The 14314-nt window shown below is 43.8% G+C and overlaps 1 protein-coding gene across 1 annotated transcript in view; it reads left to right on the top strand.

Moving 5' to 3' along the window:
• LRP1B (LDL receptor related protein 1B) overlaps positions 1–14314 on the top strand; it is a 1474154-nt gene that overhangs the window by 337478 nt on the left and 1122362 nt on the right. The window contains exon 3 of the mRNA XM_084809602.1: positions 3608–3727. Within this exon, the coding sequence (XP_084665728.1) occupies positions 3608–3727 (120 nt within the window). The remainder of the gene's footprint in view (positions 1–3607; positions 3728–14314) is intronic.

Here is a 14314-nt window from a genome sequence, read left to right as displayed (position 1 = left end):
AATTCTCTGACATCTCTACTTGCAAAGCCTAGCCAGCCCAGCTCTCACTGGCAAAAGCAGAAAGGATGGGGGTAAGCTTGCCTTGCTCTTTAGCCTAGGAAATCTTGTTCTGAAACATTTACCTATGTACATACACAGTGAAAACAATGGAGGAGGGTGTCTCAGCTCTGCTAGTTCTAGGCTGGCATGGCTGAGGGGCCCTATCTGGACCCTTCTCAGGAGAAAGAATGGGCTTTGGATCCAATGAATCCAAAGCTGGCACTAATACGGCCATGGAATATCCGCTGTCAGGGCCTACTGCTGGTGGAAATGCTGGTGGCAGATTTACATCTGTGGAGCTTTCCATAAGTGTAAATATGCCTCTCCCACTTGCTGGTGGAGCTCCTCTCTGCCAGTGGAGGGTCACCTCTGACCCATCCTAAGCCCCTTCCATCAGCAGATTTGGGGACTAGGATTGCTCTATGTCATGCCCTGACTGGAGGAATTCATATACTGTGGTAACAACTGTTCATGCAAGGTACATTCCATCAATCTGCCATTCATATAGTAGTGCAGAAGCACGCAGCAGCAATTTATTATTGGGAAAGTAAATATTCCAATTTGTGTTATAATTATGAGAGAAGAATATTTGAATTAAACCTATTATATCTATTCTGCTCTCAGTTATGATAGACCGATAGATATAATTATGAAAGAAGAATAGGAGACATGAGGGACATTGGTTGAAAGTTTGTCCCGTAGTCAGACCATCAGGACCCAGTTTTCCCTTTCACCCTGCCCTCTAGTCTGGTGGTGCTGTTGGGTAATGCCAGCCCAGTTCAAACTAAAACCTCTGCCATCCACAAATTAATTATGGATGAGGGGGCTGACCTGGCATGAATTACCAAGTCCTGAGTAGGGGAACTGGGCAGGATCGGCCTGACTCAGCTTTGCCACCTGGGTACTTTGTTCAGTACCAGCACAGACTGGAGAAACAGAGAGTGGGAGAACTGTGGTCCATACAGATTTCCTCACCAGGAGGACCTTATTGCATCTGGTGTTGGGCCAAAGAGACAGAATCAGGAAGCTGCAGTTGTATTGCTCATTGCACTGCCTAGCAGCCTCCCTGTCCAAGCTGGTGGGGAATATAGTCTCAGGGGTGGTGCTGGAAAATCTAAGGATGGTGGTCCTTGGGGATTTAACCATTCTGGGGTTGTCTTATCGAAACTGGTTCAGGACAACCATGGGGCTGTCATCAAACCACCACATAATGCAGGGCAATTTGGTCTTTGCACCAAAACATCAAGAGGATGGTCTGAAGCTGGGTTTTTTTTTTGGGGGGGGGGGTTATCACCACCCCATTGCCATGGACAGACTACTTCCTGGTAAAGTTTGGACTGACAATTGACTCGCCCAGCTGCAGGGCTGGGAAACCGACTAAGATGGTCCACTCCCAGAGACGTCTGGAATCCAAAGGATTCCTGAATTTTCGGAGGGATTTTCCCAAGGGACAGGGCTGGGGATCATGTTAAGGTCCTAGTTATGAAATGATGAGATGAGCTGTTGACGTGTTTGCCCCCCAGCACCCAGTCTGACACTGTGGAGTCTGAGTACACACCTGGTTCTTAGTGGACCTATGGGCAATGAGGCAAGTCAGATGATGGCTAGAACATAGTTGGCATAACATTCTCTGAGAAGATGATCAAACATGGGCAACAACACACAATCATGCCTATCATGTGGTGCTAAGGGCAGCAAAGAAGGATTTCTTCACTGCTTGCACTGCATCCTCAAGTAGCCAGCCAGCAGAGCTGTTTGTTTGTGGTCTTTTAACATCTAGCCCAGTAAATAAAGTGTTGGAGTTCACAGACGCTTGCTGTGACATATTTGCAAGGCACTTTGGGGATAAAATCAATTGTTTTCATGTCAGTTTGGACACCACAACTGATGCAAGTCCAAATAGGTTCCAGTGCTCTATCTAGTCTGGTTCTGTGGGATCAGTTTCAGCTTTTAAGGCCCAGTTACGTGGCAAGATTCCTGAGGTGGCGCATCCAACTTCTTGCCTTCTTCACTCTTGTCTTTTATGGCTAATTTGACTTAGCTGGAGGGAACTGACCAGGCGGGTCCAGTGTGTGGTAAACATGTCGCTGTGAGAGGGTGGGTGCCCAATGCCTTGAAAGAGGTGGTGGTGCACCAAGTGGTTCTTAATAACTACTGTGCAATCACTTGATATCTGTCCTTAGGGAAGGTGCTCAAGAGGGTGGTAGCTGTGCAGCTTTGGACCCTCACCCACAGCCTCCCGTATGGGTAAGGATGGGAATTGCCCTTGCCTCTCAAACACCCCACCCTGGCAGCCAGGTTTGACAACTGAACTGCTCCATTGGTGGTGAAGTGGAGCCAGGGCTCACAGGGATGGAGCACTGGTACGTTTTGATCAGCAGGGATGCTGATAATCATCTGTCACCCCCCTCAGCATACCCTGTTCCCTCTAAACTTAGCTGCAATTGTCACAGTCGTTGAGGGCGAATGAATTATATCGTTCCCTGTTTAATGCAAATTATTTTGGGGTGACTTGTCTTGAATGGGCGATTAAAACCATTAGCTTTACAAAATACCTGCTCTTGGTGGAGATGAAAGCTGCTAGAACTGGTTCCTTGATACAGATCAATGCAGCTGCCCAAATCTTTGGACTGTCCTTGGGGGTGTGGCTATGGGGACTGTCATGATGAGTGCCTGCACTTCAACATTTGCCACTACAACTATCTTGAGGTCAAATGAGCCACTTTGGCTTCAAGAGGCAGGCAAGAATAGTAAGAGGCAGTGTTAGCAAAGAGTTATGGAAAGATGGCTCCCAGAGGTCCAGGTGTATATAGGGATTTTGGTATGTGTGACTGTGAACACACATCATCACACTGAAATTCATGTAGAATACTAATTTCAACACATAACAATACAGTATACTTGTGAGGATTTGTCTAATGTACCTGATATATAATTTTTCAATGCAGTTGTTGTAGGGTGTTACGTTTTAGATTTAGATGTTTAGGAAATGCATTTTATGTTTCATTCCTAAAATGTATTTGCTTTAGGGAGCAATCCTATGGCTGCTAGCCAGCGGCTAGATGGCCATAGGATATGTGGTTTTCCAGGTTTTCCAGAGCCCACGCTCCAAGGTCGGTTCCTGGAGAACCAACCTTCCCCCCTTCCGTGCTGCCTTTCAGGCAGCACAGAATGGCCCTGCGCTCCCTGCTCGGAAGAGGAGCGTGGAGCGGTGAAAATGCAGCATTCTGGGGGGCGTTCCGGGGCGGGGAAGGTGGAAATGCCGGTACTACACATCCTATGTGTCGTCCAGCAGCCTCCTTCCCCACTCTGCCTTCCTGCGGCTAGACAGCCAAAATCAGCTGTCTAGCAGAAAAAGCAGGGCAGGAGAAGTGCGGAGGGAATGATCCCCTCCGTGCTTCTCGTGCCCTGCATTAGATAGGCGGTAGCTTCTGAGTTCGGAAGCAGCCGCCTATCCCCGTAGGATTGTGCCCTTAAAGTCTCATTTCATGAAAGTGCCACATTTTAATTTTAATTTTCAATAATGCATTAACCATTTCATTATTCATTTTTGTTTGTTTGTTTACAGAACACTTATGTGATGTAGGCGAGTTTCTTTGCCATGATCATTTGACCTGTGTATCCCAAAATTGGCTCTGTGATGGAGAACCTGATTGTCCAGATGATTCAGATGAATCTTTAGATGTGTGTAAGTAATATTCTTGTAGTTTTGCTTTAAACTGTAACATGTCTGATGGTGACGTTTAGTTATAAAAGGTTGATTCTTTATTTCATTTTATGTCCCCAAATTAGTCTTCATAATGTAGCTGGCTAGTGTCATAGTAGAAATGTGCACTGAAAGAACAGAGAGGTGTTTTATTGGTGTCTCACTTTATAATGAACAGTATCATCCAAGCATATGTTCCATATTTCCTTTCTGACCTAGAAGATCAGCTACAAATGGGAGAAGCAAAGACAGGCAAAGGAAGAAAAAAAAATAGTATACCAAATGTCATTTGCAACAAAAGTAAGAGGGACACTGAAACCTCAAAAGAAAATGGAAAGGGAGAAAGTGAAAGAAAAAAAAGTAATAGGTGAAAGAAGCAAAGTATGAAAAATTCCAGGGAAAGCTTTAATAAAACATGTTTAATCATCATCATAAAAAAAATCTTGTTTTCTCTGTGGCTGAGAGGTATTGGAGAACAGAACACAACCCTACAGGCTTCTCCCCAGCATTTTGGACTGTTGATGAGATTATATTAAATCTTCATATTCTCTTGTTTCTTGAATGAAGAACAAAATGAGGAATTTCATTCCATGTCCCTGAGAGAATCATTTAATATAAGAGTAGCTAGTAATAAAATTGCAAATAGTTTTGAGGTGAGGTGTGGCAGGGGAGTTGGGCAGGTGGGAGGGGGGAGGATGGCAAAGACTAGAGGATATATAGCACGTTACAGGCATCAAATAGTTATAAAATTCTACAAATTGAAAGCAGTGAGTGAAGAAAGAATCAAGACATTTAAGGTGTGTTACTTTACCATGTGATCTTTGCATCAAGCAAATAAGTTAACTTTTTAAAACCATAGTTTAATTGTCTTCAAGATTCCTATTGTGTAATGGACAGGTAGTATAAGAATAAATACATAATGCTACGTAAATAACAAGGAAATTTTTAAGGCAGTATTTGCACTATCATTTTAGTTTTATGTTAATAAGAGGCAATTACTATATTCTCCCTCCTTTATTTTGATGGGAGTGTTCTTTCCAAACTTAAACTCTAGGGGTAGTATCCTATTGTTCCCTTGTGTTCGCAGGACCCGTTTCTGCTTATTTCCAGGATTATTTTTAGAAGTGGCAAAGCCCAGGTGTGCAAGTGGTGGGTTCCATGGCACAACAAAACCAGTGGATGTGGAGTGGCCTTGTTGGATACTGCCCTATGATAGACTATTGTAATTCACTTTACACAGAGCTACTCTTGATGATGCCTCAGAAGAGTCAGCTAGTTTGGAATGTCACTGCCTGTCACCTTTTAGATACTGGGAAGGGTGAAGATATTTAACTAATTTTGTGGCACCACTGCAATCTTCATGAGATTTCTGTAGGGATATTGTGGGAGTTCACTGGAGTTTGGTTCAGATTGGATACCAGGAGGCAAATCTGCAAACCTCCAGGGACTAGGGAAAGGAATTCCTATGCACCATTCCTGCCTCTTGCTGACCTCTTGTCATCCTAAAGTAGGAATGTATGAGAAATTCAGTCCAGTTCACAAATCACTTGAAAATGCCCCGCCTCCAACCACAAATGTAAGAACAGGAGCACATGTTCTCTGAAAATGTTCACAAATTCCCAAACTTGCATTCACAAAATGTGCATTTTAAAAGAATGCACAACTTTAAAAATGCACAGCTTTAAAAATGCACAATTTAAAGTATGCATTGTTAAAGTTGTGCATTTTTTTTAAGTGTGCATTTTTTTTAAAAAAAAGCAAACTAAAAAAGTCACATTTTCATGCTTTAGTCAGTTGGGAGAAAATGTGCACTTTTCCCATTCGAACAAACTGAAAAAACAGGATGTGAACGAGAATGGGAGAGAGCTGAACTGAGCTTTGAAGTAAAGTTCAGAGCATTTCAGCGAGCTTGAGCATTCCTGGTTCTCCTATCTGTACCTCAAAGACATAATCTCCCTCCCCTGTGCCCAAACATATTCCATCCATTCCCTTTCCCTTGCCTTTTTAGCAGGAGCAGAACCTGTTGCAGTGACAAGATGAGTTGCAAAAGAGTGTCTTAGATTTGCCCGCCCCCCGCCTCAGTCTTCCACTCCCCTCTCCATCATCATCAAGAGTAGGTAATGTGCTGGGTGCAGTGGAGTCTGGGAGGGGTAGTTTGTTCAAGGGCTCCTGCAACAGCCAGGCCACTACAAGGAGAAGGGCTACTACCATAGCAGCCTATCCCACATGAAACATGACTCAGCATAAGTACTTTTCAAGGTACTAATGAATTACTCCCTAATAATGAAGGCACTTGCTATGTTTATTCTGAGGAACTTTTGTATACGCAGCACACCAAACCTCCATCTGCAGAGCTAGAACAATGAACAGTATCCAACTGGGGCCATGTGTGTGCATGGCCAGCCCTACTGGGCCCTGGTCCACAGGTCGCACCCCTTCTGGAAATGTACGTTTTCTCAAGTGTCAGGGCTTGTTCCCAGAAGCACGATATCGCAGTTGCATGCAGGCCTGGGTTGGCAGGGCTGTTCATGTGTGGACCTGGGCCAGCATGGCTGGCTGCACATACACAGCCCCTATTGGATACTACCCTATGAGCCAAAGTAAATGTTATGCAAATTGTGTAGTTGAGGCTGGTCTTTTTTTTTACTCTTGTGTAAGCATGCGTGGCTCTGATTTGGATTGGGACCATGGAACTCCAGGGTGGGAGGGTTAAATCTGCCTCTTTTTTTTCTTGAACTGGGTGTGGGGTAAAAAAAGAAAGAAAAGGGTCTCTATTGGAGTCAATGGAAGTTTTCTCTTTTTTAAGCCCCCAATTGGAGGGGGGGAATTCAGAGGAAAAAATGGTGGGGGCACCCTTCCCTCTTGGAGTGCCATGGTTCCACTCTGAATTAGGGCCAGGCATACTTTCACTAGAAAGTATAAGTATATTCACTAGAAAGTATATTCACTAGAATAAGACATAAGACCAGCCTTAGCAACATGTTATATGCTTAGCATAACACGTCATTTGGCCCTGTGTTGGAACATTCAGGAAATGTGTGAGCTAGTGGATAACAAAGATTTTTTAAAAAATATTTTGATTATCACTTTTATATCCCGCCTTTTTTCCTCTTGCAAGGAACACAAGGCGGCTCATATAGGCCTCCTCCTCTCCATTTTATCCTCACTACAACCCTGTTAGGTGGGTTAGGCTGAGTCAGTACCTTGAGCAAAATCACCCAGTGAACCTCATCACTGAGTGGGGACTAGAACTGGGATCTCCCAAGTCCCAGTCCAGCACTCTAACCACTACACCACACTGGCTCTCTAACCACTACACCACACTGGCTCTCTAACCACTACACCACACTGGCTCTCTGATCTACCACCTTAGATTGGGAGATCCAGATCAATTTGTATCAGAATTTGCAAAGGTCACATTCCTCAAGTATCCCTTTTTCATCCACTTTGTTCCCTCTCTGAACCATGCTGAATCTGGGGATCACACTTGACCCATGCCTCTTCTTTCCTTTGCTCCCTGTATACATAGGATGGAGGTTGGTGAGTGTGAAAATAATGTATTTTCTTGCATTCTTCCCCAGCGGAGGGAGGCTTTGCTGCTGCTTGTTTTGCTGTTGGGGAGGCTTTTGCTCTGTGCACTTGCCTCATATATATGGGCATAGAGGAAAATGTGGCATTGTCCTGGAAGGTGATGGTTTGGCAGATGAGTGGAATGGTGCTTGGAAGCCACCAGTGATGGGTGGCTCATTGGATATTGGCGCAGAGCTGTTCTGACCCTCACTATCTACTAAATCTTAGGCAAGTTTGTTGTTTCTCAACTTCACCAGTTTCCTTTCTGTATGTTGTGGCAGCAAATGTAAGGTCAAAGGAAAGGGCTGGTGCCTGAGGATCAGGCCCCACCAGTGCAGGCCGGTGGCTCTAATTTCAGTGGGGCTATGCATCCATTCTGGGTTTCAGTCAGAACCATCCAGAACTCTAAAGGAGATAAACAAGGTGCTAAACCTGTTTTGGGGATAGCTGGTTCTGACTGAAACTGATTGTTCAGGCAGGCATTTGGGGTGGGTTAGGGTATTTTTAGAAATGTGATGTTTTTAATGCAGAATTTTATTGTTTTAAACTGTTTTATTGTTGTACATCACCCAGAGTGGCTGGATGACCAGCCACATGGGCGATTAATAAATTTAATAAACAAACTCAGGATGGATGCACAACGCCATCAACATAGGAGCTACTAGCCTCCACTGTGCCCCACCTCTGCCTTGTGTGATCTCAGGCAAGCTATTTGTCTTCATCTAGTCTAGCGCTCTTTTTCAACCTGTGTCCAGGCAAAAGCCACTGAGAAGCTCACAAGCAGGGCATAAAACACACAGCCCTTCCTTGTTTGTTCTCAGCATCTGGTATTCATAGGAATACTCTATCTAAACATGCAGCTGTCCATTTAGTTATCACAGATGTTTGGATGGCCTTGCACGAGCAAAATGGGGATGGATCAGTTAGCAGAAGCTTTGGATAGGTGAAGCTAAGAGAATGTGTCAAGAAAGTGATGGCAAGCAGGGCAGAACATGTAGCAACCCCATCATTCTGGAGGCACCATTCAATAGTATCTTCATATCTAGTCAGCCTAGTTGATAAATAAGTTTAGTTTAACACACTGATGTCAATATGGGAAATCTGGGTGACAATCTGAGCAAGGAGGACAGGGCTTCTCCATGCTGCCTCTGAGACAGCATGGACCTGGGGGGAGGTCAGTTTTCCAGGAACCGACCTCGGAGTGCAGGCTCTGAGGTCGGTTCCCAGAAAAGAGCATATCCTATGGCCCTCTAGACAGTGTCTAGTGGCCCATTTACAAGCTGCATTGTGGGTGCAAAAAAAAAGTATTTTCCTGTGCTGCATTTGTGTCTGTCTTCCTTCTATGTTAGCTCTTGGTTAATGCATGCAGTATGTTCATCTGTATTAATACTTTCTCATTTTCCTATTCAGTAGAGTTTGTCCATCTTAAATGAGGTGCCTATTTTTTACCTCAGGAGAGTACCTGCTTCCCACTCATCCTTCATCCAAATACATGAGTTTGGCATGAGCATCAAATCCTTTTAATCATATCCCTGGAGTGAAAGAAAGAAAGCACTTGATATAAGCTGGACAAACTCTACTGGATAAGAAAATGAGGACCATTGAAAACTAATACCACAATACTTCATGCATTATATATAATATATAATCTCCATCATTTTCTAGCCACCCTTGGCATGAGAAAACTATTACTCAAGTGTTGATATCCCAATGCCATTCCATTTCTAGGTCCAGATTCTTAGCCAGCATAAATTAATGTGTAATTTATAACTTTTTTTTTTTTTTTTTACAAAAATGGGATTTCCTATATATGCTTATTACCAGGCTTCTACTTATAAAATATCTCTTGAATATGTTTTTCAAATCCATTAAAAGAACCATACTGTGCTGTGGATACTGGCTAACTTTACTGCTTGGGAACCATACACATGTCTCCCTAGGGCATCACTTTTATTGCAGCAGATGACAGCAGAAACATGCTTTTCTCTGCACCGGCTGATTTTGCTGACCAGAAAGAGCAAGGCTAAAGGAAAATGAGGACCTGAACAAAGTAGTGAGACACAGACAGATTAGGCAATTCCAGTGGCAGCAGCATTCTTCTTTCTTGTGGTGTATTTAAAAATATATATTTTATTGCCACTTTTGGTATTACTAGCATTTTGTTTTCATTTTTCACCTTTGTTTGTCATAGTGAAGATTTCCATTTGGGTGTTCACTGTGCTAATGGTTCTAAACAATTGGAAATATTATATACCCTTCAAAATAAAAGCAAAGTGGTTGCTGTCCTACAAACCTCTAGCCCAGATATTTATGTATCCACACCAGTTGGGGATGGATCATCTGTCAGTTTCTCCCTCATTTGGATTTTTTAGGTTTCAACTTTTTTCCATCCCATATATGATGAGATTTACAAATTCTGAAAATTCTTATAAAAAACAAACTGAAAAAAAAAATACCACCCATCTGGACAGGCTAAATGCAATAGTTACAGCTGTTCTCAAGGAAAGGACCATGTTGTACCTGCTTGCCATATAGCTGTTAAGGAGCTGATCAGAATAAAGAGGTGACAACCCCAATTCAGCACTAATATGGTTGAACCCAGACTTTTAAGATCTAGGCACTCAAAGCTCTCAGCCTAGATGGAAAAATCTGTCAGGTTTGGGTTCTCCCACTTTCACATTTTTTAAATCTCAAATTCTTTCTGTCCTAAATATGAAGAAATTTGCAAATTTTGAAAAGTTCTTTTAAAAAATGAACCAAAACAAAATGCTCACCCATCCATAACAACAATAAGTGAAATTCAGGACCTCTTTTCCCAATATCCTTCTGGCTTTCTGATCCATAGTGTTGTCCCCACCTTTACAAAAGATCCTACATCTATTCTCCTTTTGACAACACTACATAGAGCCTCCTGTACCCATGTTGTGAGATTTTCTCCTAGTCCCTTGTTTCCTGTGCTGTTTTAGAGCCATTATTCTCAGGGCCAGCTCTACCATTAGTCAGATTTGGGATGTCAAGAAAAGGCGGCAAATTGTTAGTTATTTAATTTATTATTGTATTTTTAATCTCAGGGAGAGACACTAAGGGTGGAATTCTATGCATGTTTAGACAGAAAAAAAGTACTACAACTCCCAGCATTCCCCAGTCAGCATGGCTACCTGAGGAATACTGGAAGTTGTAGGGCTTTTTTTTCTGTTAAGCATGCATAGGATTGCACCTTTACGGGATTTTCTGCCTTGGTCCAAAATAACTTGGTCAGCTTTGGAGTGGGGTAGGGCTGCAGTATTTGTTGTTCTGCCTCAGGCAGCAAAATGTCTTGGGATAGCCTTGAGTACTCTTTTTTATTTCAGTGAAGTTGCTGACATTGTTGTTGTATCATTGCCATCATCTCCCCCTGGGGGCAGGGGGAGATGATGGCCTATTTTATAATATATTGAGAAGGTTTTACTGCTTTTTCATTAATCAAATGATTTAGGAAGAATTGCTTTTCTCCCTGATATATTTGTTTGTTTTAATGAACAACCACCACAATGTCATTTCCAGTGAGGTCTATAGCTTGCTTGTGAATTAAAGTGCATTCAGGTATTTCAACATTTAAATCCAACCAGTTTGACTGGGCACCTGTATCAATGGAGGGGACTGAAACTCATCTGGTGCACACTAGCATGGATGTTATGAAGTTAATGGAACTAACAGAAGATTTGGCTCATGGCATTTTTCAGTTTCACTGGCAGATTTATCTAAATCTTAGTGAGTTTTAAGCATGCATGTTCACAGGAATGTTGCAATATTTACATAAAACTAATTGTCTGAACAAACATACTTCCCAGTGAATAATTATTCCAGTGCAAATAACTGTTTGCTGCATTATTTAGGGAGAGGACATAAAGTGTCTCAAATAGTGCTATAATCTTTCTCTATATATTTCCTATGTGAAATATGTATCTAGGTCTAGAAGGGATAACAAATTAACAAATAAAATTAAATATAATAATTTGTGCGCTCTACTATTTACCAATAGTGTGTAACTAAACATATGCTTCCTTCTCCAATATCACTTCAAGTAACATTCAGTATTCAACCTTACTTTGCTAGCTTCCTTTCCTCCAATTTTTCGGGGTGTACGAAACACACTCACCCGTCCGTTTGGAGCATCCGCTGGGGGGAGTAAGGCAATCCATCCCTCCCCCTGGAATCCTCCCCAGCCAGCTCCACTCTGCGGCGAGTCCGCAGAGCTGCTGGCCAAGGCCGCCCACAGCCGGACTTCCGTCCACTGCCAGGCTGTGGCCGCAAATGGCATCCGGTGTAGGGGGCGCCATTTGCGTCCCTGCCCTTTGCCATGATTGGCTACGTAAATATTTATGTAGCCTATCACAGCAAAGGGCAGGGATGCAAATGGCGTCCGCTATGCCGGATGCCATTCCGCAGCCTGGCAGTGGATGGCTATGGAACAAAAACGATGACCCAGACCAGCTGCCGCCAGGTAGGGTCCATCCCGGAGGGATTTCGGGGGGTGGGGGGGGTAGTCCGTTCCGCCATGGACTCCGGGAGGCCCTCATTGGAGTCCATAGCGGATTTCTCCACCATCCCTACCAATATTAGCATTTCTGAATGGTAAACATTTGCCTTTATGGGCAATTGTAGGGATGTACGAAAGTCACTTACCTTTCACGGATTATGTTGGGATTATGGTGGGGGGGCGCTCCGTCCCTCCCCCCAGAATCCTGGATGGGGGGGGAGGCGCTCCGTTCCTCTCCCCCCGGAAGCCTGGCCGGCCGGCTGTGCTCCACAGCAATTCTGCGGAGCCGCCTGCCGGCTCCACCACCAGCCGGACATCCGGCTGCTGGCTAGCAGGGACGCAAATGGCGGCGGCCATAGCCGCCACCGTTTGTGTCCCTGCTGTCAGCCGTGATAGGCTACGTAAATGTTTACGTAGCCTATCACGGCTGACTTAAAACAACATCAACAACAACAATGTGCATATGCAAATGGCGGCGGCCATGGCCGCTGCCATTTGTGTTCCTTATTTTGGCATGTCTTAGTCTACGTCAAGATTTACGTAGACTGAGACGGTGAAAATAAGGAGAACGCAAATAGCTTAGTGTCCGCTATGCTATTTGCGTTCCCCTTATTTTAGCCATCTTAGTCTACGTAAATGTTTACGTAGACTAAGACGTGTCAAAATAAGGAACGCAAATGGCGGCGCCCATGGGCTCTGCCATTTGCATACGTGCGTGGTTTTTTTTTTCTTTTAAATCAGCCGTGATAGGCTACGTAAACATTTACGTAGCCTATAATGTTTTTTTTAAAAAAAAAACCTAGCCGTGATAGGCTACGTAAATCTTTACGTAGCCTATCACGGCTTTTTTTTTTTAAACTGGAAATGGAGGCGGCAGCAGCGGGTCGGAAGTCCAGCCACCGCCGCATCTGCCGAACCACTGCTGGAGCCGCCGCCAGAGCCGCCGCCGCCGCCAGGAAGATCCGCCCCAGGTAAGTCTCGTCCCGGGGGGGCGGGAGGGCAGACCGTTCCGCCACCGATTTCAGGGGGCCGAATGTGCTGGCATTCGGCCTCCCCGAGATCCATGGCGGAATTCTCTGACATCCCTAGGCAAATGCGGACAGGTTTTGAGATGGAAGACTCACCAATAATTCCCTGAAATGCTAACTGCCTGAACAGCATTGTTATTTTCCATTCACAAATTCAGGTCCAGATGTTCTTCTTTGCTGAAGGATACTTCCACTAAAATATTCCATTAGGTCCATTCTTTGCCTTAAGCTAATAATAATAATAACGATGATAATAATGATATAATAATAATCTAGTAGCAATCCAAACCAGAGTGTTTGGTTTTTTGGTTTTGTCAAGGGCTATTCACTTCCAGACCAGGTTTAAGGTTTTGGTACTAGTGTACAAAGCCCTAAGCAACTTGGGACCAGGATACCTGAGAGACCACCTTCTCCCTTACCAACCTCCCCAATCAATGAGGTCATCAGAGGGAATACTCCTGGTGGTTCCACATAGATCTATGGCCTGACTGGAGTCCACACAGAGAAGTGCCTTCAGTATAGTGGCTCCCTTCTTATGGAACTCCCTGCCTCTGGAGGTCAGGCAGGCACCAAGACATGGTTGGTTTTCGCACCTCCTGAAAACAGCTCTTTCCCAGGAAGCCTTCCTTGGTTGACCAGCCTCAGTTTTATTGGTGCTCTGTTTTTTAAGTATAATTTTAATATGTTTCATTCTTTTTATCTTTTGATCATTTTATCTCTTGTTCAGTGCTCTGGAATCTGTTTAGATGTGGAGTGGTATACAAATATTGTAAATAAATAGATAGATAGATAGATAGATAGATAGATAGAGTTGAACGTCCCAAAGACTAATCTCCAAAGAGACTTCCACTAGATGTTCCGTAAGGGAATTGGGAAACTTGGGAACTGGAACAGGAGAACAGAGATTTATCTGACTCCAGAGCTCTAATGAGAAACTGTAACTATAGGGAAAGTGACACAGGGAGTTTCTGTGCAAGGCAAGCATTACACCTTGGGCTGTTTTGATACAACAGCTTCACTAATCTAACCTACTTTACAGGGACTAGTAACAGTAGGTTTCAGGCTAAAAGTGCCCTCCTGTAAAAGCTGGCCTCCATTTGCAATTTTAGAAGCAAGGGATGTTTGCAGAAACAGTTGTGCATAGAGGACTTCCTGACAGATCACTTTTGGGAACCTGGGACTCTGTAAGGGCTATATGCCTTCAGATGGACAAAGAACCATAGGGGGTCAGTTTGGTGGCACGTGTTTTCCCAGTTCCACTAGGAAATCCAAAAACTGGATCCATCCAGGCCATCCGACCCCTGGTGAAAAATAGCGAATGATGTTACCAAATTTCACCTGAAGTGAAAACTGGTGAGACTATGTAAATTTCTGCTTAAATATAATACATGAGCAATGTCAAGAGAAGCTAAAGGAGTTTTGATAAGACTAGCAGAATGTGCTCCTGCTGAA

Source organism: Heloderma suspectum, chromosome 1 (assembly GCF_057233095.1).
Source record: "Heloderma suspectum isolate Gila_16-S chromosome 1, 16-S_ref, whole genome shotgun sequence".
In the NCBI taxonomy this organism is placed as follows: Eukaryota; Metazoa; Chordata; class Lepidosauria; order Squamata; family Helodermatidae; genus Heloderma; species Heloderma suspectum.
This window is presented reverse-complemented; position numbering and strand designations above follow the sequence as displayed.